The following is a 25726-nucleotide window of genomic DNA, read 5'->3' as shown; positions in this document are numbered from 1 at the left end:
GAACGGACAAGAAACTGGTTGACTCTTCCAAACTGTGAAACCAAACTCAACTGGGCAAACTTACCTGGTCTAAGGAGGAGATAAATTCAGCTCCTGGAAAAGTATATTTCATAAAATCCAGAGCTCTCATAAAATCTAATTATTGTTCAGTTTGCGATAACAGAAAATGTCAAGGTAACATTAATATAAAGGACTATGATTTTCATTGACTTCTAAGTCTAAAGAAATACCAAAGTTTGAAGTTTCTTAACAGAAGAAATTAATTGGAGATGCTGAACTATTTTACCTAATTTTAAATCAACACAATTTAGAAAGTTATTGTCCACATTTAGATGCCATTTTGGTAACCTGCAGATGTTGCAATTCTTCCAAACAGAAAACTCGCACGAGGTTATTTTCTTCAAATGTTGGCACGAACCCAAAAATCTTAAATATTACATTTGGCATCTAGAGAATCCTGATTTAAGGTGATTCAGTCAATTTTAGGAAGATATCAGCCTGTCAAAGAATAGACTAAATATTGCAAATATCTTATTCAATTTCTGGGGTGGTCAAAAAATAATTGATGGTACTGTTGAAAAAAGAGGTGATCCTGGTTGCAAATTACATGATTTGTACCGTATTCTAGTTACACTTATAACAGTCAATAAAGTCAGTGAGCTAGGAGTCAATGAATTAAGTATTAAGCCTATCCACTGTATCAAATGATAAAAATGCAACTATTTTAACCCATATTACCTGATGAATTTAGGAGAAGAGATTGTATGAAGAAGTTTATAGGCTACATCAAGGGAACCTTGAGCAACCTATTGTAATAAACATTTCAAATAACTCATGTCTCTGCCAGTTTCAAACCATTATACTTTATTGCAATGATGTTGCCATTAAACTGTGACATATAGCTTATGAATTTCAACCTCCGCCATATTATATTTAATAGTTCCTATAATACCATTAAATCCATGGTACTGTTCACCTTTCCAATCACAGCCATTCCTGAAATTAGATAAAATTCACATGAATATGTATGTATGTATGTATGTATGTATGTATGTATGTATGTATGTATGTATATATATAAAACTTCTATTTGCATGTTTATTGAGCAAATAGACAAAAGTACAGGATCAACAGATTCAATTCTGAGCTGTAAGGTTGAAATAATTTCAGAATTAGGGCTGGCAATGCCTCTATATTTTATTAACATAGCTTTCTAGCATGCGTTTCTTGATTAATGATGCAAAGAGTGATGTTTTTCCCAATTCACTCTTTTAGGTTCAAATTTAACAAAGATCGCTGAATGTTTTTCCTCATTGGAAATTGGAGGCAAAACTCCCCTCAGAGTTATCACAAAGGCAAAAAATTAAAATAGGGTATGTGCTTTATTGCATGTAGAAGATGATCTTGAGTTGGGGGAAAACTCACCAATCACCACCTGTCATCTTGGAATACCCACACCAATATTTTAATGGAATACATGGACTACTCATCTGAGTTGAATCAAACTATATAATCAAGGTCCATGATTTTACTTCAATACAGTACTTAAGATATCACTTGCTTAGCTTATCAGCAGAAAATAACCAGCATATTTTATGTCTTTCCCTTCTAATCTGGCAGGGGAAAAACAGGACAGAGAGAAAAGAGCCAATCAATAAAGAACAGTAAATTCTCCAATTTACTGAACTTCAGATCTGTTCCTATTACTACCCTTTAGCTCTTGAGTAAAACACACAAAATTGTTCAATTTAATATATATTTTGACTCTCAGAAGCTTTACATGTTGTTTACATATTTTATGTAACCAATTTCATTGTATTTAAGTACAATGACAATAAAGATTATACTTATACTTATGTATCAGTGGATGAAATGACATGAGATATATTGCCAAGAATCTCCATATTTTGTTATTTTTTCCTAAAACTAATTGAACCTAACAGTAAATCTTCTCTGCAAGATTTTCTGGCATTTATTTTCTATTTAAGAGAACACAGGAATGCAGCCAACATAGGATGGCACCTTTGAAAGAGAGGAAACTAAAGACAACGAAAAAATGATAGTCTTTCCTGACTATCATTAGAAATAATGAAAGCTAAAAAAAACATGACCTCTGCAAAAATAAGTTTTGATTCACCAAATATAAACATTTTCGATAACATCAACAAGCATGTGAATTGACATGATGCAGTAGATAACATGGGCTGAGGCACTGCTTTGACTAAATGTCCTAAGAAAATTGTATCCAAGGAATAAGTAAGACCTTATGATGTTGTAACCTTGAGCTATAAGGTAAGAATCATTCTTACCAGATTCAATGGAATTAAGGACTTGGGTCCATAAAACCACCACTTTACTCCCAGAAGTGGTATTCAGCCAGTTCTCTCTGGTTCGGGTGAACCGGTGGCGGCTGCAGAAGGCTCCGTCTACCTGCTCTGATGTAATGCGCGAGCCTGTGCAGAAGGCAGTGCGCATGCACAAACACAGTGCATGAAGCACATGCGTGTGTGCGCTCACATTTGCACACCGGTAGGGAAGGTAAGTGAATCCCACTGCTGTTCACTCCCCATTTCTTTCTATGGGGAAATGCTTGCTTTCAGAGCCCAGGCTGATAGGAATGAACAAAAATGTTTTGCTTCCTCCGTGGTTGCTTGAAGGGTGTTTATTTGATAGACAAGGGAGGGAAAGGGTGAAGGAAAACAATTGTCTTAAGAGAAGGAGTTGGGAAGGGGAGGGGGGAGACTGTTGAGCTTTTACTTTCCAGCTCTGAAATAATAGCCCTATTACTCTCAGAAAAAAAACAACACAGGCCTTCCTTTTCTTTTGCCGCCTCCCTGGAGAAGAATTTGTCACTGCACAGCTGTGAAAGAGAAAATATAAATATATTTATATAGATAGATGGATACACACATACAGAAGAGAATTTGCCCTTCTGAATTGGTTTGCAGGGCTGGACAAAACCTCATTGTGTACTTTATCTGTCCAGAAGAGAATGGGCCCACAGTCTCATTCTGGCAGGGCCTCGGCCTTTGGTTAACTGTGGTTAGACAACTGTAACTTCATTTAGATACGGTACTCTCTGTGTGTGTCTGTGTGAATGTGAGTATGGTTTGCATATTATTATTGTGTATGCATCTGCAGAAAAACACAAACATAAATCCTCTCCATGTCCTATTCAGCAAAACAGAAAAAAGACAAAGTTGACAGATTTTAAGAACGGAGGTTAAAAACACAAGCCTACACCCATTCGTTTTAGTCTTTTCTAAGACCTTATGTATTTGTTTCACTTGCATATTGTGGCAGTTTCTCCCAAAATGAATATTCATAAATGTCATAACATTATTGGATCAATATCTGTTAACTCAGAAATAATTCATTAGAAGTTATTTCCTAGTTAGGAAATTTCCCGATTGCTCTGTAGGTACTACTTTGAGATATTTATGCAAAGAATTCAGTGAGGTTTTTATGAAACTAAGAGGGGAGAAATTTAGCAAATGCATCTCATGTCTGAGTTGGCATATCTTACTATGCAAGATTGGTTTGAACTACACTTTGAAAAGTTTTATTTTAGTGTGATGTATGTACCAACTAAGAATATATAGTATATCATATTATCTCCTAACTAAGAATGCATATCATATGATCTCCTATGTTAACTTCTAGAACTACAATTGGCTACACTGATTCTAATTAATGCAAGTTGTAATGCAAAAATCAGATTGGGAGCCTCATCCATAGTATGTATTAAAACAATTCTATATCTTTAAATCCCTCCCAAATCCTCCACTGCTGCCTTATTCTGGCATGTGAGTGTTCCTGTGTAGGAGAAGAAATGGCAGGACCTAGAGGTGGTGTGAAAAGAGGGATCAGCTTACAAACCTTACATTGCCACAAGTCCAACCCCTTCCCCCCTTAAAGGCCATGGATGTATATCTAACTCTAACCAGGGTGATGACCATTAGTTCCTCTGCAAAGATTTTTAGCAATAGGGCCGCTTAATTAAACCTTCACATTTGGACCTTGTCTTTTGGCACCTGACATCCTAGGAGGGATGAGGGAAAATTTTGGGAGTATATGCCAAGAGTATATACTTTTAGCAGAACCATCCAAGGCAGGAAAATCATCCCAACTACTCAAGTTAATGCAAGCAGGCACCCATATAGGACAGTGGTATGGCAGGTCAGAGGTAGATGATCACTTTAGTAACAATGGCAAAGGCATTTTTGTGTGGGACAAATAAATGGTAAACCACACCTGTACTTTTTTTTTTTACCAAGAAAAGCATATGAATTAAAAAAAAAATCATTGTTGGAAGACCTGAGAAGCCAGCCATCATCTCTGTTTTCTTAGAATCTTAGCAGATGTTCTGCTTATTTATATGGATCAAGCACTGAAAGTCGCTGTATATCAATGCGCTCAACATTACTATACATTTTCTTTGTTATAATTTGCTGCTGCCACGGGGGTAGTGTTAATACTTTGATCTGATCCGCTTTAATGCAATATTCCTTCAAATCACTACAGGTAGTCCTCGATTTACAACCATTTGAAGTTACAATGACACTGAAACATTAGTTGTGAATGCTTCTCGGAGTTATGACCATTGCAGCATCTACATAGTCATGTGATCAAAATTGGGGTGCTTGGCAACTGGTTCGCATTTATGACAGTTGCAGTGTTTCAGGGTGACATGATCACCTTTTGTGACCTTCTGACAAGCAAAGTCAATGGAGAAGCCAGATTCACTTAACAACCATGTTACTAATTTAAGACCAGCAGTGATTTCCTTAACAAGTGTGGCAAGAAAAGTGATTAAATGGGGCAAAATGCACTTAACTGCTTCACTTAGCAATATACATTTTGGGCTCCATTGTGGTCATAAGTTAAGGACTCCTTGTATCAGATTTACTCCCTGTAATTCCAAGACAGTCTCAACAAATGCTGATTTCATATAAGCATTAGGCAGTTATTTTAAAGAGCTGAACTTTGTTAAAGCTAGGGGAGACATGATAGCAGTGTTCCAATACCTCAGGGGTTGCCACAAAGAAGACGGAGTCAAACTATTCTCCAAGGCACCTGAGGGTAGAACAAGAAGCATTGGGTGGAAACTAATCAAGGAGAGAAGCAACTTAGAACTGAGGAGAAATTTCCTGACAGTTAGAACAATTAATCAGTGGAACAGTTTTGCTCCAGAAGTTGTGAATGCCCCAACACTGGAAGTCTTTAAGAAGATGTTGGATAGCCATCTGTCTGAAATGGTATAGGGTTTCCTGCCTAGGCAGGGGGTTGGACTAGAAGACCTCCAAGGTCCCTTCCAACTCTACCATTGTATTGTATTAAAGCAAGACAACGCTCAAATGAATTCACTCAGAAATAGATGAAGGCAAATATCAAAAGGATCGCTGGTAGGCAGCAAAGAGTTCCTTCTTCCTGGCGGGTCTCCACCCAGATTTTTGCAACACAAATTTTTGTAAAACTCTCTACAATCTGTCTTCAGTCATGCTCCTTCAGTTGTGTACCTGCTGAATTTCTGACTGGAGCACAGATGGAAAAGAGAAAAGTGCAACAAAGATGATTTAGAGGGCTGGAGGCTGAATATAGGAAGAATGGTTACAGGAATTGGGTATGTCTAGCCTACTGAAAAGAAGGACTGGAGTGGCATGATAGCAGTGTTCCAATATTCCTGGGGTGAGGTGTCAACCTATTTTCCAAGGCAAGACGAGAAACAATGGATGGAAACGACCATTTCTCAGAGAGAGAAACGACCAAGAACTAAGGAGAAATTTCCTAAGGGTGAGAGCAATCAACCAGTGGAACACACGTTGCCTTCAGAAGTTGTGGATGCTCCATCACTGGAGGCTTTGAAGAAGAGGCTGGATAGCCACTTGTTTGGAATGGCATAGGGTCTCCTGCTTGAGCGGGGGGGGGGGGGGGTGTTGGACTAGAAGCCCTCCAAGGTCCCTTCCAACTCTTGTTATTCTGTTCACCATTACACTAAACCAGGGGTGTCCAAACTTGAGAACTTTAAGACTTGTGGACTTCAACTCCCAGAATTCTAGGAGTTGAAGTCAACAAGTCTTAAAGTTCCCAAGTTTGGACACCCCTGCACTAAACGAGTTGAAGTCAACAAGTCTTAAAGTTCCCAAGTTTGGACACCCCTGCACTAAACGAGTTGAAGTCAACAAGTCTTAAAGTTCCCAAGTTTGGACACCCCTGCCCTAAACGAATGGCAGGGCAGGGCTGGGACGGCTGCGACTCCCAGGCAGCCGTTCGCGTCGTGCCCGCGCTGGCCAGCAGAGAGCAGGAGCGGTGGAGGCGGGAGAAGGAGGCGGAGGCGGAGAAAAAGAGGCAAGGAGGGAGTGAGGGGAGAGGCTGGGGCGTCCGCTGAGCCGAAGTTGAGTGCCAAGCGGCGGTGGGGTGGGTGGGTGGGAGGCCTCCGTGAAGTGCCGGCTGGGGGAGCCCGGGAGCCAATCGCCCCGGAGGAAAGCGTGTCGCTTCTGCTCAGGCGACGGAGGCACGCCCCAGCTCGGGGCCAGAGTCCGGGGAGCCTAGTGCTAAGTCCCAGGGCGAAAAGGGCTCCGGGGCGCGCGCCGCCGGTGTTGCGCGCTCGAGGCGCCCTGGCCGGGGGGATGCCCCTGTGCGGGCTCGGCGACTAGCCCGACCGCTTGGTGCATGGCCCAGCTATGGAGGTGGTGGACGAGACCGAGGCTCTGCAGCGCTTCTTCGAAGGTAAGGCGAGCGCGAAGCCCGGGCACGTTGCGCAGGGCGGGGAGGAGCCCGGTTTCTTTCTCCGCTACTCTTGGGATTTGGGGGATTAGCGGCACGTGAGGACGGGTAACGCGCGTCGGATCGAGCGCCGCAGGTGTGCGGTTAGTGGGAAAGGTCGAAATGAGTGGCTTCGCGCGAAGGAAGCCTGCGAGAAGGGGATTTAGACTGACATTTCGGTTTGGAGGCTGAAACGGCGTCGAAGCCGCCCCAGGAGGGCTCGCTGAGGACGGCGTCAGAAGGGGAATCCAAATACTCCCGCAAACTCCGTCTCGCCAGTGCCTTTGAAACGATTCTATTTCCCCTCCCGCTACCCCCAAGCTCGTATCCTCCAATTGCACCGCCTCGGTTCTTTATTTACTTTCTTCTGCCACTCCAAGCTCACCTCGCGTCTGATAAGGGTCACGTGTTACGAGCGATCCTGAGCTGGCTTGCTGGTCTTGTTAATAATGCTTGGTTCAGTGTCCAAATTGCAGATGAAAGCTTGGAGGGCCACGGCTGAACTAAGGTACGAGTCACGCAGGTATAAAACAACCGTGGAGAGGGAGGGAAGCTTCTAAAATTCACAATACTTCAATCAGTAATAAACTATAGAGCAGAGTCAACAGCGGTTGTGTGATGGTGAAAGGAATTTCACCATCTTTCTCTAAAATGCTAGAATCTTTTATTATGCCGTCCTGGATGCGTCTAATTGTTAATAATTGGTTAGAGATCCCATGTCGGAATAGAATAGGACAGTGCAAAGTTACTTTTTACTTTTTCCTTGTAATACATAACCGCTGGCAGAAATCCCTTTTGCAGCACATCCATCCTATATTCATTCTAAAATCACACAGTCATTCTCAGGTCATTTGTCACATGTCAACGTTATCCAGTCCTTACTAGGCTTTGAGAAGTCCCTTAATCTTCTGTAAAAGAAGATTATGATTCCTTCGCTGTGTGTCCTATTCAACATGGCAAAAGCCTGTAGGTAGTTTTTCCAATTTGTTACCATGACATCGTCATATCCTGTGATGGATATTATTTTTTATTGCAGAACTTTAAATTGTACAGAACCCCATACCCGGAAAAAATCAGGGGTTTGATCCTTTCCTCAACAGTACATTGTACCTGTTGTGTTGTGGCAGATCTCTGATTGCCACAGATCATAAATGGACCTTGGCAGCCAGTCGTGCCTCTTTGAGATACACAAAGATAACTTTCATTCACATTTTATGCATACTCACAAATTATGAGTAGACATTTTAAAATGTTAATTCTGGGAGCAAAAATAATGAGTCTTGCAGCACTCTCGGTATCAATACAGTATTAATACATTACGGCATAAGAATATTAGCTTTTCTGATGTTTTAATTTTTTAATCTTTAAAAAGCCGCAACACTTTACCTTCTGAAAAATATTGTATAAACTTATTCATAAGACCAGCTATATGTTATTTGAGTGCTCAATATTTAAATTACCTAATGTATGGCAATTTTATTTTATTTTAATGTACATATAGGAATATGTTTTTATTTTAAAATAGCTACAGGAATCTCAATACTTTTGGGAAAATAAATGTCAAAATAGGAGAGCCTGATTCTAGTATTGTTTTCCTTATTGAAATTGCCTCTGCCCTTACCGACAAATTGCTATTAGCCCCAGAGTGGGAATATGTTATTTCACTCCTTGAAAAACTAACAACCCCTTGCGCAGTGGTAAGTGTCATTATGCACTTGATAAAAACTTATCTTGAATTAAGTCAGCATGTTCTTGATGAATTTATTTTAGGTCGTTGTCTCTTTTACTTTTGTGTTGTGTTTCAAAATTTGCTTTGCTATAGTTCGTATCATTATTTATTTTCCTCTCAATAGTTCCCAAGTCTCCTGTGATTTTCCCTTTGTAAGGTGCTATGAACCATGTTTTCTTAGCAGCACTTTTGTATTTGTGGGTTCAGGGGAAATACAACTGATTTCACAGATCTTGATTCCATTTCAAAAAAAAAATTAGCACTTGAAATCAAACTACTTTCCTGATGAATAAATAGTAAGGTGTGGGAGAAAGGCATTCCAAAGTGGCACCCTATGTGAATAATTTTTAAATCATATCCTGCACACTTTAGTTGTGGACTGACTGTATCGCGTAATGCATTGATCAAATCCAGGATTTGATAATATTCCTCAATACTTCTTGTCAACTTCCTCATGTAGTGGTGATGTGGCAAATGAGCTAGAGCAGTTCGTACAAATGGTAATAAACTGAAAAAGGAATTGTTTGCAGATCAAACAAATCACATCTAATATCTTTCAACTTACGTTCTTTGTATACAGTTGTTGCGACTTGCGTTTTTTTGTATCCAATTGTTTACAAGTTAATGCTCTTTGTATCCAATTGTTTGCTGCCTATGCTAAAGTGTGGCTTGAGCATGAGGTGCAGAATATTACAACAAAATTAGTAATTATTAGCTAAAAATATAATAATTAACAATATTGTAAGATACCACTTCAGTCCATCAAATCCAACTCTTTGTCCTCTAATTCAAATCTATTCATACTTCTGTTGTGCAGAATTGCTTTAAAAAAATCCCCAGTCACAAAAAGACTTGGAATTAGAAGGACATACATGCCACTGATTTGTATTTCTATTTATAATTGAAAGAAAGATTTATTTCAGATGAGAAACTATTTGGTTTTGAAGCTGTTAAAATTTATTTTGCAATTGTAGTGTACTAATGATGAACTCCTTATAGTTAATGTATATAAAATGCTGCTGAGATTAAATTTAGAAAGTGAATATGTTAACCATTATGTGATTTAATAGGGAAGAAATTTTGGCTATAATATAATGCTGGACCAATGGGAAAAATTGTAGACCAATGGATCTAAATATACATTGAATTATAATCTTAAAGCTTTGTTTAAATAAAATGGTGTATTGGTGATATTTAAAACTAGATCAACTATTTTAAATGCACAAAAAATGTTTTGAATGTTTGCTGAATATGTAACTGTAAGGAAGGTATTTTTTAATCATGTGTTGGATGTGTGATAAGGCAAAGGAATACTGGGACAGATCCATGTTTTAATTCATATCCTTAAAATGGACTTACAGTGGAAACCAGAAGATTTTTTTTAAAGCACTATTGGAGAAATAGATGGAAAAAAATTGGTGTTTTATTATCGTATACACTTTCTGAAGCATGAATCCTAAATGTTCAAAAATGGAAAGAAGCATTAATTCCCACAATGGGGGAATGGATTGGAAAGATGATGGAACTGACAGAGATGGCAAAGTTAACTACATTAATTAGGGAACAAATTTACGTGCTGCAGTTTCAACTTGGAAACTGCTTTTAGACTTTTTGCTCAAAAGAGAAAAAAATGAAACTGATTTTGGGCTTTGACGGTTAAGTAGATCATGATTACAGAAATGGCTATTTTAAATAAGTAAAAAGCTGATACTGTACTATATATCTTACTGCACTGAAAGAAATTGGAAGTCACTACTTTATGTTCTTTTCTTTTTCTTTCCTCGATCTATCAACTTTTTCTTTCCCCCCCTTTCCTTTCCCGCTTCTTCCATTGTCTTTATTTATATTTGTATTTTATATTAAGCAAAAAAAAACAAAAACCTTGAGATTCTTTAGAATCTTCAGTCATTAGAAATTTAAAAGCATTTTGGCCTGTTCCCATGCTTTATTTAAAAATGCTTTAAAATATAAGGGATGACAAATTATCTAACCAATCCCCAAGTAACTTTATTAATGTGATGGTTTTATAATTATTCAGAGTCTCGTTGATTTACTATATGGAGTAAAATTCCCAATTTTCATAGTTCTCAAGTACAGTACATTCTTCAAAACATCCTAATTTCCCCACCTGCATTTTTAAATGGTGTAGTCTAGAGTATGGGTGTCAAACTGGCAGCCTGCGGGTTGGATGTATCACACAAGGCCACGCCCACCCCAGCTCCACGAAGGGAAAAAAACATCTTGAAACATCATGTGATGGCAACATGACACAGCGAGTTTGACACCTGTGCTCAAGAGGTGTCTGATTTTGAAGGAAGAATGACTGATTTTGAAGGGAGAAATCTGGCAGTCACCCTTAAACTAATATCAAAGTGATGCACTGCTGTTGAACTTCATCAGGTATATTTTTTTGTCCTGAGATGCAAAAGTAAGTTTTGGCATGTTGGCAATCTTGTATCTCTCCCACTGTTCTAAGTGTAAATTTATACTTGTTTATTTGGAAGTCTAAGTCTTTTCAGTTCCTCCGGGCTTACTCCTGAGTATCTGACTATAGTCTTAGTTTTTAGGTTAATGTTTTTGGCTCACTTGTTACTCATGTATGTTTGATGGAGTCTTATCCAAAGTTAATAACTTTGTCCAAAGTTATTAACCTGTACAGTGTGAAAAAGAGATAGCTGTTGCTTGTTCCTTTTGTAACAAGACTATGAGAAGTACGACTTATTTAGCTCCTACAGTCACTGAGTTGTTTTATTTTCCCTTTAGGGGAAATAGGTAGCTATTGAAGGGGGGGGGGAGGTAATTCTGTTTAGTTCTCATGTAATGTATTTTTTGTTTGGGGATTCATTAGATGAGAGTGAAAAGAAATAGTTGTGAAAAGACACTGTTGATATGGATTATCACCCCGTTTCCATGTATTCTCCTCTTCCTTGTCTTAGTTTCTTTTTATGGAATTTCTGATTGCTTTTAAAATAAGAATACTTGGAATAAATTCTCATCAGCTTTTGATTTGCTATATAAAAAATTTATGATCGAAGTCCAGACTGAGGTGAGTTGTGAAATTATTCTGAATTAATTTGGAAGAAAAATGTGCACAAATGATAACTGCCAATTAAAATCCAACTTTATGCTACTCCTGCTGAATGATAACTTCAGTTTAATGACCTACCATATATATTTGCAGATAAAGCAAAAATGTTAAGTTCCAAAATTCACCCCAAAATTTGGTACCCTTTTACCTGCAAATCAAAGCTCAGATTTTTAAAGCAAATCATGGCCTTAAAATTGGGTGGATTTATAAATGATGAGGAACAGTTTGAAGTTTTCCGGCTGTCACTATGGATAAAAATTCTAGGATGGGTTTAACCACAATTAATTATGGTAGTATAAGAATTACCTTTCAGGAATGGACAATGTGACACTCGCCCATTACACTGTCATCTTCTCGAATGCTTCCAAGTCGAAATAATGAAAAATGTATCAGTAGGTCCCCTTTATATATTTTTATCTATTACCCTCTTTTATTTACTGTTTACGTTTACTCAGTCATGTGGGCTTATTCTATTTAGAAAGACCATGAGCTAGCTGCCTTGCAAATTCATGCATTTGTCCCATTCAGCTTTCAGTAATGGGACAGACGTATTTATGGCAAATATGGGGAAGCACTCCTGCTCTAAGTGAGATCTGTGAATTGGTGATTTGCTGTAAATCTGATCATCTTGAGTGATATTTAAGTTGATAAAGTTTGCAAGGACAGTTTTCAGCTTTAATTAAAATCTGGCATGAATATTTGAATTGCAGAGATTTTTGACAATCTTTTAAAAGAAATTGGGATTATGAACAGAAAAGTAACTACAATCGCTTAAGCAAACAAAGTTGACTAGTTTTTTCCAACATGTAGAGCAAACATAGATAATTAAATATGTCTATCTCCTTAGTAAAATACAAATTGATTGATATGTTTCCTTTTCTTTGTTCTACCTTGTAAGGCTTTCTCTTGTGGGAGGGATTTAAACAATAGCTAGATATTGTTAGGAAAAAATAGTGGTAATTTTATTGTGTATTATAGGAGGCTGGATTAGGTAGTTTACAAGATCTTTCCAGTTCTGTGATTATAAGATGATAAACTACTAACCAACTGATCAAAAATAGTTTTATCCATCTTCTAACATTTCTGTTTGAATACAGTATGTTTTTGAAATTTATTATTTATTTGGCTTTTTAAAAATAGAGAACAAATCCTGTTCTCCACATTTTGGCAAGTGAATCATTCCTCAGTGATTGTGAACTACTTGAAAAGTTGCTTTCCCCCCTAAAACTTCTAATTATCTCCAGCATTTATCGTGAGGGAATTGCATTGTATGGAATGATGCATTCTTCTGTGCTACAGAAATGACTAATTATGAAAGAAAGAATATATCTATTTAAAAGACGTTGATGTATCTACAGTACTATTGTTTCCATAACAATGCCATTGAAATCAGGACAAAATAATCTCTTTCTCTGCTGAGAATCTGAGGAAGACAACAAGCTACTGGTCAAAGTAGCTTCCATTTTATCACTTCATGTTTTTAGAGAATCCATATTGCTACAATGGATTCCTGAGCTTTCTTTCAATTCTTGGTTATTACTTTTCTATTGGTTTCATCTTCATTGCTACTCCTGGTGTCAAACTTTCCAGACCAGCCATAGGCTGTCTGATGATTTCTGATGATTTCAGTATTCTGATGATTTCAAACTAGTTGCATGTACTTATAGGTCTTTTTATTTTAAAAAACCTTATTTTTTTAATAGTGGATTTCTCAAGTTACAGTAGGTAGAAATAATTTTAGGTATTCAGTGATTGAATTGTATTTTTTTTTACAACAAAGTCTGAGTTAAGCAGATCTGTTCATTCTATACTATTTAATTTTTAAGCATATTTTCTATATCTGTGTACCCTTTGAAAACTGGTGATCAACATTTCTGGCATATATTGTGGCAAACAAATTATTTAGATGCATGGGCAAAAAGATATCTAGCACTTCTTTGAGAGTTTTGGAGGCAATTCTACATTTTAAATAGAAAGTCTAATGCTTAACTGTACAGTATAGTAGAACCTCTGGTCATCACCATAATTTGTTCCATAATTTTGGTCTCAATCTGATTTGGTTGTGACCTGAACCTAATTTTGGAAATTTATTGCTTACAAAAAAAACTGGCATGGAAGGGGAAATCAGTTGCAAAAAAAGAATTTTTTGATTGGAACCGATTTGGTCGTGGTCAGAAGCATTCGTGACCAGAGGTTCTATGTATATGGAAATTTAGAAATGGGATCGGCAGTGTGCATCTCTCTAAAAGTTGTTGAACTTCAGTTCCCATAATAAGTGATGACAGACATGGCTGATGAATAACATCTGGAAGATAACACTTGCTGAAGCATTCTGATTCTATTATTCTTGATTTAAAGAAACAAATGGACATTCAAACTATTTGCAACAAGAGGTTTATTAACACTAACATCTCCCCCCCCTCATTCAAAGTGATGATATTCAAAGAGAATGACATTCCTGTAGCTATTTAAAAGCTAAACATTTGGTAGACCAAATGTTGTTTCTATCAGTTTTCCAGATGCTGCAGCTACTGAATATTTTCAATATTGAATATATTCAACTCCAAAAGCTACAGGTCTATAAACAAATTCCGCTTCACTTCTGGGATCTGACTCATTTATGAAAGACAAGTGCTCTACTTCTTTCACTTTTTTTAAAATTTCTTTTTATGTTTTTATTACAGAACATGAATTAAATAAATCCCTGATGTGCTATTCTTACTGAATTGTTGCTAGAAATATTTCTAGACATTAAAGGATAAGTACTAAGCACGTGTCATACTCCTCTCCTTTCTGACAAAGGATATTACAGTTAAGCTTGCCAGAGTTCCTTTTCTTCCTCACTCATTGCAAGTGGGCAGTGACTTGCCCCAGCAGAAATGGCAAAACAGGATGAAAATGGGAAATTGGTGGACAAAAACATGGAAGCCAAGAAATTGCCTGAGCAGTAAATACATTGGAATAGCTTTTAATAGGGTGGGACAGCTCATGTGGCATGTGCCTTTGCCTTTTGCTTTTCAAGCACGGAGTAAAAAAATGAAAAGACTGTTTCAGATCTTCTGATTTTTGAATTCTCTGTGGGAAACTTTTTTACGTGCGTGTAAGGATATTGAAAGACTGTGCTGTCCATGGCTTCTCCACTTCAGGCTATCAAAAGTTTGGGTAGTACTTGCTGGCCAGTGGCCAGTAGACTAACTTCTCTCAGGATGAAAAGAACCACAAAATAAAGTATATTTGTAAAGTTTATGTATTAAAGATTTCATGAAGCAGGTAAGAAAGAATATGGTTATTTTATCTCTGTCTGCTGTGCTTCGAGAGTGTTTACATAGAGGGTTTGTATTTTATATCAAAGAGAAGTTGGGGAGTATTGGGAGGGAGTGTCAGGGGAGAAGTGTCTGACCCTTGGCTGGCATCTGCTGGTAACCCTACCTTCCTCTCCATCTAACACTCACACAAGGGAAACAGTTACAACAGAGCTTAGCTATTTGGGATCCCGCTTGCTCTCTTCCCTAATTTATAAGATAAGAGCTTGTTAAAGAATGTACATTGGGAAAGATGTGCAGAGTAGCTTAAAAGGGAGAATAAATGGTGCATGGGGAGTGGGAAGGGTGGCTTGGCAACTCTCTGAAAACTTTAATAGAAGTTGGCGGTGGAGGCAAATACTTTAAAAGTGAAAACAAAAGAGACAGAATTGATTTTTTTTAAAAAAAATCTGAAGTTTATACAAGTAAAAAGTTTAATTTAAAGTGGTCTAATAAAGATTGAAATTATCCACTTAAACAAAAAAGGAGCTGAGTTGGAAATGCATTTGAGTGACTGAATTCTTCATGGCATGACTGCAAATGTAAAACAGGTAAAATGCTCAGGGGCTCTTCTATACTTTTCCTGTAGTTTCAGCCATGAATCTCTAGGAGTCTCTGATACAGATTTACTTTCAGTATGGGTTATGTGACCAAAATGCGAAGGAAGAACACAGTGAGTTTATTGGTAGAAGTAAATGAGTATTTTAATAATAATAATTACAGCAAACATACCATTTATTTTTATTTTTACTTATTTATTTGTATCCCACCTTTATTTATTTTTACAAATAACTAAAGGGGGCAAACATAACCGCCACACTTTCCTCCTCCTCCTTTCTCCAACAATAACCCTGTGAGGTGGGTTGAGCTGAGAGAGACCAGCTGACCCAGGGGTCACCCAACTGCCTTCTATGACTAAGGCAGGACAAGAACTAATTGTCTCCTGTTTTCTAGCTTGGTGTTTTAACGATTAGACCGTTTTCCCAGTATCAACAAAGCATGATTAGGGGACTGGAGATTAAAACATATGAAGAACGGTTGCCGGAACTGGGTATGTCTAGTTTAATAGAAAGAAGGACTAGGAGAGATATGATAGCAGTGTTCCAATACCTCAGGGGTTGCCACAAAGAAGAGGGAGTCAAACTATTTTCCAAGGCACCTGAGGGTAGAACAAGAAGCAATGGGTGGAAACTAATCAAGGAGGGAAGCAACTTAGAACTGAGATGAAATTTCCTGACAGTTAGAACAATTAATCAGTGAAACAACTTGCCTCCATAAGTTGTGAATGCCCCAACACTGGAAGACTTTAAGAAGATGTTGGATAGCCATTTGTCTGAAATGGTATAGGATTTCCTGTCTAGGCAGGGGGTTGGACTAGAAGACCTCTAAGGTCCCTTCCAACTCTGCTATTGTATTGTATTGTTATTTTTTCTAGCTCTTTCTCTTCAATTCGTGCATCGCCTGTTATTGCAATATCAATGAACCAGACTTTTTTCTTTGCCACAGTAGTGATGTCAGGCGTGTTGTGGACCAGATGTCTGTCTGTTTGGATCTGAAAGTTCCACAGGATCTTGACCTGTTCATATTATTATTATCATTCATCGCACAGTCAGCCAGATATTCAGACTGGGTTTGGCATTTTTATCTACCTATTAAGTCCTTAACAAGGACCAGGGATAGGCAAATCTAGATGTTTGATGGTGTGATAGGTATCGTCACAGGTTGGAAGCAGCTTCAAGTAAGACCGCCTTCTGCAATTGACTTGTGGCAAATTTGTCAATGCCAATGGTTTCCAAGTGGAGCTCCAGTTGTTTTGGGACTGCACCCAAGGCGCCTATTACTATTGGTACTATCCTTGCTTGCCTTTGCCATAGTCATTCTATTTGTATTTGTAGGTATGATGATGATGATGATGATGATGATGATGATGATGATGATGATGATGATGATGATGATGTTAATCTTTGGTGAGATTCACAGCCTTTGGGGCTGGTTGGTAGCTCAACAGCTCGAGTCCTAACCAAGGACCTAGGAACTGTTAAGGTAACGTCGGAGGATATAAGTTGTTCCAAGTAGGGTGGTATTGTTGTTGTTGTTGTTGTTGCTGTTGTTGTTATTGTTATTATGTTAATCTTTGGTGAGATTCACAGCTATTATTATTATTATTATTATTATTATTATTATTATTATTAAACACTGTTAGAAGCCCTTTTTTTTTTGGAAATTACTCTAGGGCTGCAATTATCCATTTACAGGCTTGAAAGACCATTGGAAACAATAGCTTTATATGTTCGTGCTGCTAAAATAATATAATTTGAGCCATTCTTATTTGACTCTGGCAGGGAAGCTTCAATTTACAAGCCTAAGTGTAGAAAAGGAAGCATTTCCTGAATCCCATTATTTCATTCTGATCAGATCTGAAGCAAAGATGTACATAGATTCTGAATTTGACACATCTTTCCCAGTTCAGTATTTGGGCAGCGTTTAAAGGCTAATATTTTGGCTGTGACATTGTTTACATTGTTGAAAAACTATGCATGTATTTTGAGATTTACTTAATTGAACAGATTAGAATTTTTGATGTGTATGATTTTCTTTTGTGTCCAGGCAATGCCCATTGATTATAAGGTGTCAGTGTGTGCCTTTGAGAGTGATGTCCTGGTGCCAGAATGGGAGATAGGTTAAATATAATATAGGGAAAGAAGCACACATCAAACTAGCAAAAGAAAAACCCCACCCAGCTTCTTTGTTTCATAATTACTTTGAGGAATATGTCTGCTTTCTTTAAGGTGATTTTAGGAAAGAGTTTGACAAAGCACTAAAGGGAAACCAAGGCATCAGTTTGGTAACTTTTCAAATCAGTCTTTTTTATCAGTCACGTGTATCTTAAAATGCAAATCAGAAGAATTAAGCTTTTGGAAAGTGCCTCAACTATTAATAATAGTCTATGACTGTAATAAAGGATTGGTTGCTAATAATAGGTTGACAAGGAGACCAATTATAACTCTTTGAGGGGTTAAAAATGAGCTGAGGGATTTCTGTAGGTAATGCACAATGCATCTTTTTAAGGGTTCCCAGCTCTTAAAACAAACCGGATTGTCAGTATCTCTGCTTAACAGCTCCAGTGACTTTAAATGAACGATGAAATGACATTTCTTTAGAGGCTTCATTTTCTGCCCTCCATTCTTCCGATCTTGCTATATTTTATGGACTGCATCCTGGAGTCGACCCCCTTACGGCCAGCTGTGAGTGCAGCTTACATTGCAAGTAGCTTTTTGGCTTCTAATTCCTTTGTGAACATTTCTGATCTTTTTGCAGCACGGAACAGTGCCGACTATACTGCAACCTAAGTAGCTAATTTTAATGGCCAATGTGGTGGTGGTGGTGGTGGTGGGGTTACTAATGCATATAGTATTCACTCTTGTTGCCTCTGACCCGTTTACTTTTACCCCATTTCCTCAGAACCTGTCCTTAGTTGAACACAATCCTTTTATTTCTACACTAGCATTTGGTGTTGAAACCTGTCACTGATCTCTTGAACACGATTCAAGTGATCACAGTACGGGTAGTCCTCCATTTACAACCATTCATTTAGTGACCATTTGAAGTCACAATGGCACTGAAAGAAGTGACTTATGACCGGTTTTACGCACTTCAGACTGTTCACATGATCAAAATTTGGGCATTTGGCAATGGGCATAGATTTATGACAATTGCGAGTATCCCAGATCATTTGTAACCTTCCCCGTCAGCTTCTGACAAGCAAAATGAATGAGGGAAGTCAGATTCGCTTAATGACCACATGATTCACTTAACAACTGCAGTGATTCACTTAACATCTCTGGCAAAAATTTTGTAAAATAGAGCAAAACCTAGTTAACCATCTAGCAATAGAAATTTTGGGCTCAGTTGTGGTTGTAAGTCCAGGATCGCCTGTACGGAAAATCTGTCTCACTCATTTCTACTGATAACCGGTGCTATGAATCAGTACAGGATCATTTGTAAGTTTACGTACTACAGAAGATTGATTGATATAAAAAAAACACGATACAAAGGTTTTTATTTCTGTGCAACACTGTTACATTATTTTGTTTAAATGCTTCTTTCAGTCTTGAGGCCATTAACTCTTCATTTAGGAGGAATGTAATTAGGGCATGTCAATTGTTCAACTTTCAATTTCCAAACAGAGGTGCTTAAAAGTTGTGACATTCCTTGGGGATGTAAAGATATTTTGGTTGCTATAATATTCTTTTGATGTGCTTGGTAAGTAACTACATAAATATCGTAATTTTTAACATGCTGTTTGTTTCAATTCATTTGTACTATTTCACAGCAGAGGATTTAACAATTCATTTCTGTGGTGTGATGTTGACAGATCCCATCTTCATTTTAACTTAGAGAAGAAAAATCCCCACTTTAGTCTGTTCTTATGATTTGTTCCTTTGTACAAGTTTTTAAGGCCAAAATTGCAAGCCATAGCAGGAGGTTGGCTGAGCTCTGGAGCATTTTGCTTATTTTATTTCTGTCCAGTGATACTCCTCAGTGGGTTCAAAATTCCTCCACAGGTATAGCAGCTGAATATGTGGATAAGAACTTTTGTTTTACTGAGGTTTTATTGAAATGCCCCAATAATTTTTTTTTTGGGGGGGGGGGAATAGGTCCCTACTGTGAGACTTTAGTGGCATGTAGGATGGCCTCTTATTTTTAGTTCTGGCTGGTGATTTGTCAGTAAGTTAAGAAGCTTCCTGCAAATACTTGGTTTATATGGGAATTTTGTGACAGAGGGGTCTTGTGGAACCTGGTACAGTACAAGCACATGACTGCCTCTTCTCAATAATCCCTTTGCAACCCAAATCCCAGTATGTGCCTAATCAGAGTGGGATGCTGTCGGGAGGTGGCAGTCTCCCTCCCTGACAGCCTTCCTCCTTGCCTCTTAAAAAAGAAATAGAAAATCTTAAGAGGCAGTGACTAGATCAGGTCAGAGAAGCAAAATAACCTAAGGTGATGCTAGAACGGGATATCAATTCATAGTTGGTGTGAGACTTGGAAGTTTGCCACTGTCAAGATGCACTGGGTCCGAACAGGTAAGTGAAAGCAGCATATAGCACTTCTCTGGTGAAGCAGCAAGGCTGATTGACTGATTCTATTTCATTTCTGGTGACTTACTAGTGAATTGGTATGCAGGAGAAAGGAAGGGATAACAGAGGCCTCCATCCAGTATCTAAATTCTCAGAAGACTAAAGCAGTTGTTTTAATAAGAGGTGAGAGACTGGGCCTTCTAAGCCAAAGCTGCAGGATGGTGTGTATATGCAAGTGGTCAATGTTAGATTTGGAAAGATAACAAACTATTCTTGGGATTCATTGCACAGACGTATTAATTACAAAAATATAGGATTGTGTAGAGACAGGCATTGAATACATTATTGATTCTTAATTAGATCTTTCCCTCTCTTTGTTTACTCGTGATTGTGAATTTCTGATGATTAATTCCCATTGATTTCCTTGGTGTGATTCAGTGGGCATGTCCTAGAAGTTGCCTTTTTTATTTCTCAAACTTCCTGCCACGATGGGAACCATTACTGCATCTATTTGTCTGTCCCTACTCAATTCAGAGAAATGCAATATCACACATCACGTTTACATGGGATACTACTCAATGCAATTGATCTCAGGGTAGCAATTCATTAATTGTGACTTATCCCCAGAAACACTTTGTTCTTTTGCCTGGATCTGTTGCTCTCAAATGCTCTTAATGCATTGATCTTAAGTTAGAGAATCTTCTGATAAGGATGGAGGAATTCTAGGCCTCTCTATAACAGCATGTGAATCCTCTAAGGTTAGGTATCTAAATCATCTCATCACAAAGAGAATTTGTTCAAGTAAATGTTCTGTTTCCAAAATATTGGTTAGAAATAAATCAAGGCTGCATTTGACCCTCATGTCTAATTTCTGCATCTACTTTTGAGGCAAGGTGAATATGACCTAATTCGTGTGAACACTGTTGCATAACAGCCAAGGGAAACAGAGAACAAGAGCGATGTAAAAAAGAAAGTACAAAATAAATGCCTCATCTAGCTTAGTGTTGTCTACATTGAATGGCCACTTTCTGGGGTTTCAGATGAGAACCTTTCTTGTCCCTGGATTGTTGTGACAACAAAATAAGGAGTTAACCCATGTTCACCTTGTTGCACTCCTTAAAAATAGATGGGATATAAATGAAAGCAAGAAGTACATGGGACTGGATTACAATCCTGTATGTGATGACTCTATCCCGGTATAGTATCCAGCTGTGTCCCTATTTTTAGTACAGGGAAAGGGAAATTCTGTACCTCAGTGAGTGAGTATAAGCATATGCAACACCAGGAACAGGTTGCTGTCTAAATTTGGTGATAAAGTCATGATTTTGAGCAACATGAATTTTTGCTTAAATTGGGGATTTCAACCAATTTTAAGGATAGGGACGGAAACACAAAGCTCCCATTTTTCAGGCAAAAAAATTCTCACCTACTTTTAAGACCTCTCAAGTCTAGCAAAGAAAAAAGAACTGTACCATGCCCCTTTCAGTGATGGTTTCTTACCAACAAAAGGATTTCGCTAATCTGTTGACAGAATGTTGCTGCTTTTGATCCAAAAAGGGTTCTTATTTGTGCTGCATTATCCAAGAAGCAATTGCTGTGTGGTTCTTTTTATTAATATTAGGATGTTACAATATTCCACAATATTAATTGAGAAAACTACTAAAACTCTAATTCTACTGTACACTGTACATTTTCAATGGACGGAGTCTTAGATTGCTAGGAGACTAGCTTTACACCTCTTTCTTACAATCCTCTGGACATGAACTGGCCATATGAAGTTATAAGGAGCGGATTTCTGCTCAATGGATACAGCTAGGATCTGTTGTGCAAATAAGCTGAGAAAAACAATTCCACCCCTTTGCCTTTTATTATTTCAGAAAGAGTAGATTCAAATTCTAGCATAAACAGATGCAAATAACTATTGTAGAACTGGGTGTTCCAGTTAGATGATAAATGCTGATTCTTTTGTGGAGCATGAGTGAAATAATTGATTCACAATTGGTGCATGTTTCAGTGTAGGTGTTCTGTGACCATAATCACTTGGTTTATCAATAACTGATGTCAAGTATACTTGAGAATCTATCTTTTCCATGTTTCTGTCATATTCTGTGTACTGTACAGTATCAACAACTCATGCCAGAATAGATTATGGGAGACTGAATAAGGTGAAAAGCCTCTTTGGAATGTCCTCCTAAGATTTGGATTTTTTTTTAAAAAAAGGCCAACACAGTTTTTATTTCCTCCAATGTAAAAACAATACAGCAAAACATCAATGATTCTTAAGCTGCATTACACACTATGTAAAGACTATCTTTACGATTAAGCTTCTTTGTGCCTTTCTGTAGCATTCTTTGTGTGTCTGTGGATACCTGTGAGTACCTTTTGGGGATCCCTGTTTCAATGTGTTGTAGAATTAATAGAAGTTGAAGCTTAACATGTCTGGACAGTCCCAGGTTGAGGAAGGGTATCTGAGCTAGCACAATCACAGAAACTGCAGTAAATTGAAGCATGGCCAGATTTGCTCTGGTAGTGTTAACATCATCAACCAATTCAAAAGTCAGAGTTATTAAATAGGGTTTATTGTAAAAAAAAAAAGCAACAACCCAAAACCAAAACTGCTACTCTGTAGATAGGAAAGTTGCCAGCATGGACACATACAGTACTGGTCAATTTTGATTAGTAGCAATTTAGAGCATCGTGACCTTGGATGGGAAACTTATTTAGTCCTTTCTGAGATTGAATTTAATTTATTAGATTTGTTATGGATGCCCACTCAGAACCTTTGATGTGTAGAGCAACTGCGTTGAGATGCACACCTGTGACTACTCCCTTAGCAGTCCAGATTAATTAACACCCAAAGTTGAATTTCTGCAATTTATTTTAATAGTGTGATTTAGATATATCCACATACACAGTTATTTTGCACACAAAAGCTTCTAATAATTATGCAGTGAACCTGGCTCCTTTCCCCGTTAAAGAAGGCATCCTTTTTCTTCAGTCCTCCCGTATTTTCCCTGACTTACTCATATTTAATGAGAACAAAAATGAAAGGCTGCTCCCAGGAACTGTTAAAACAAACACAGCAGGCAGCCATAATATTTTCTTTTATGTTATTGGATTGCATAGAAGTGGTTGAACCCTGCACAATGGGCATATTCCAGTATACCTTCATTGTATTTCAGATCTATCTGAATGTGCCTTCCGTAGGAAGCTGTGTGTGCAACAGTCCTTTCCAATTGCACTTTGAACAATGAGATTGATAATAATAGAAAGACTGTATTTGAGGTTGCTTGTAGATCACCCTGATAAGGTTTTGTAAGGTATGATAACTCTGGGATAGGGGTGAAAAATGACACTTCTAAGATTCTTCTTCGTAAACAGGGATTCCTCAGAGTCATATTAGAAACAATCATCGTTTTCCCTTCTTTTTGAACAGGATCCACACTATGAGCATTTATTGATCAGTGTGCCTGAAAGCCCCAAGCATCACACTCTTAGAACTCCCTTTTTAATAAATGTCAGCTTTATTGGAAAGTTTCTCTGCTTTTTTTTTTCTTGGTGGCTGAAAGGATTCTTGTGAGCTTCTGCGGTTAAAAGGATTATGGGTAAATTATTGCTTTCCTACAAAGACGACGTTGATTGGCTGAGTCTTTGCCCTTGGACTTTGTGCTCTCTTTGATAAGAACCCCAATGAGTTATATGAAGTTGAGAAATTATTAACTTGGTGTGTATGTGCCAGAGAACAGGGGAGAAAGGAGTGGCTCTCCTGAGACAAAAATTGTATCCTATTGTCACACTAATATGCTGTTACTTATAATTGAATATAGGGCCATCAACCCTCCCTCCTCTGGTGGAATTCCCCGTCTTCTTCTTTAATACTCTGCCTCCTTTTGCTTAGTTTCTGGAGAATATTGTGCAGATCCCACAACAAAATGGCTGCACTAGATAATGGGGTGAAGGCCACAGGAGGTGCCTGGAAAAATATGTTTTTCACACCTACTTTCCATGTCTTAGGTAGAGTTATTCCTGTGGCTGCTTATCATTTATGTGCTGAATCTTTTAGTTGCTTTGGCCAGTTGCTTGGGTTACGGTAATGTATGAGCAAGTTTCTATGACCGGTTACCGTAACCTATCACAGGGAAGGGGGTGTTACATGCCATATTAAGCAAAACATACAATTATGAGTTAGCTTTATACTGTATAAGCAAGCAGTCTTAATCAGCTTTCTGCAATTTTCTTACCGCACTGCCATCTACCTAATGTCAGCTGCCATTATGTCCCATCACCAAAACTCAAAAGAACCACACTTTGATCAAGGACATCTTTGTTCTTTCCAGAAGTATTTTCCTGGTCCTGCTAGCACCTTTTTTTTTTTGGACGGTGTCAAGCCTATTTAATATTTTAAACCCACTTTACACAGCAATTTACTTCAGCATAATAAGGCACAGTTTTAAAGCTTTTCAACTTTCCCTGGATTTTTGCCAAATTTGAAGGGAATCCATTCAAATTGGTCTCCAGAGATTTTGTTGTTGTTGTTTTAAGCATCCATTATACTTAACTGGAGAACATTCTCCATGTCTGCAGCTACCTCAAATGGAGAGAGGCAGCTGAGGAAAGATAAGCAAAATCAGTGACTTGTATTGCTAACTCGCTTGGCCCCACACCTCATCCATACATAGCTGAATACAAAATTGTTACGTTGGAATGTCTTTGTGCTCCTACTCTTTTGTCCTGTGTGTTAACTATGTTAATTTTGTCTTGCCTTTACAACAGTGAATCCAGGTTTATACAAATGTACCTTTCATGGCATCTACTAATTCCGTGTTTATATTAGTATTAGTATATACAGTATTTCTAAATACACACAATTATCATGTAGTATAAATGCTTGTAAGTAAACTACAAGCTTAGTCAGATTACAAGGAGCTGTGATCTGCAGTGAAATCCTAGTTGTAAACAAGATTGTGAACCATTCATTTCTTTTACAGAATTTTACTAACCCTCCTGAATTAGAAATGATGGTGAGCCTTTGCATCAAACATCATCTGATGCATTTTCAGAAGAACAAGGAAGTGTGTTTTCATGAGCAAGTGATATGTTGCAGAAATGTAACACAAAGCCTCCTCATATTGGCTGCTTATCTCACTGAACTTTGCCTGATACACAGTCAGTGTCATGGTTTAAAATGGCAGGAGAAAATTCTTCAGTGAAGAACATGGAGTCTTTGTGTCACTAGCTCTAAATTAAACACCAAGTTCTAAATGAATGCATATATTTAGTTTGTTACTTCTGTTATTTATGGTATGTGTTAAAAAAGACATTTGTTGCTGCATAATTTAAAACTACGCTACCTCAGAGTTTTCAAAATCCTAATTCCTACAAATCTAGTGAGCACATTGCCATATTTTTTTTCTTTTCTTTTGCAAAGACATTGAATGTCAGGGTTTCTGGAGGAAAATGGATGCTCATAGGGGAGAAGAAAGAGACTTGCTCTTTATCCTGCTTTCATGGGATCCAGGCACACTTGAGTTCATTGAACTGCCCAATTCAGATCTGGCCTAAGGGTGGAGAATATATAGTTCACAGTTACATTAATGAGCAAATACAGTGCAGCTAATAGGATTTACATGTTAAAGCAAATTCAAATTACATTTTTCCCATTGGAAAAAGAGTAAATATTCCAAGGTTAAGATTTATGCTTTTCTTACACATGGTTTAAAAAGGCATTGAGTACTGTTGGTGTGCCTTGAGGTCTGTGTATGCT

The 25726-nt window shown here is 37.8% G+C and overlaps 1 protein-coding gene across 4 annotated transcripts in view; it reads left to right on the top strand.

Annotated features, from left to right (window-relative positions):
* Positions 1-6443: 6443 nt before the first annotated feature.
* The window catches only part of MYRF (myelin regulatory factor), a 113076-nt gene continuing 93793 nt past the window's right edge, over positions 6444-25726 (top strand). For all 4 annotated transcript variants that reach the window (XM_081934929.1, XM_081934928.1, XM_081934927.1 and 1 more), the window contains exon 1: positions 6444-6729. In XM_081934929.1, the coding sequence (XP_081791055.1) occupies positions 6684-6729 (46 nt within the window). In that variant the 5' untranslated portion in view covers positions 6444-6683. The remainder of the gene's footprint in view (positions 6730-25726) is intronic.

This window comes from Natrix helvetica, assembly GCF_964273705.1.
Source record: "Natrix helvetica genome assembly, chromosome: 1".
In the NCBI taxonomy this organism is placed as follows: domain Eukaryota; kingdom Metazoa; phylum Chordata; class Lepidosauria; order Squamata; family Natricidae; genus Natrix; species Natrix helvetica.
Note: the sequence above shows the minus strand (reverse complement) of the source record. Positions and strands in the feature narration are given on the sequence as shown.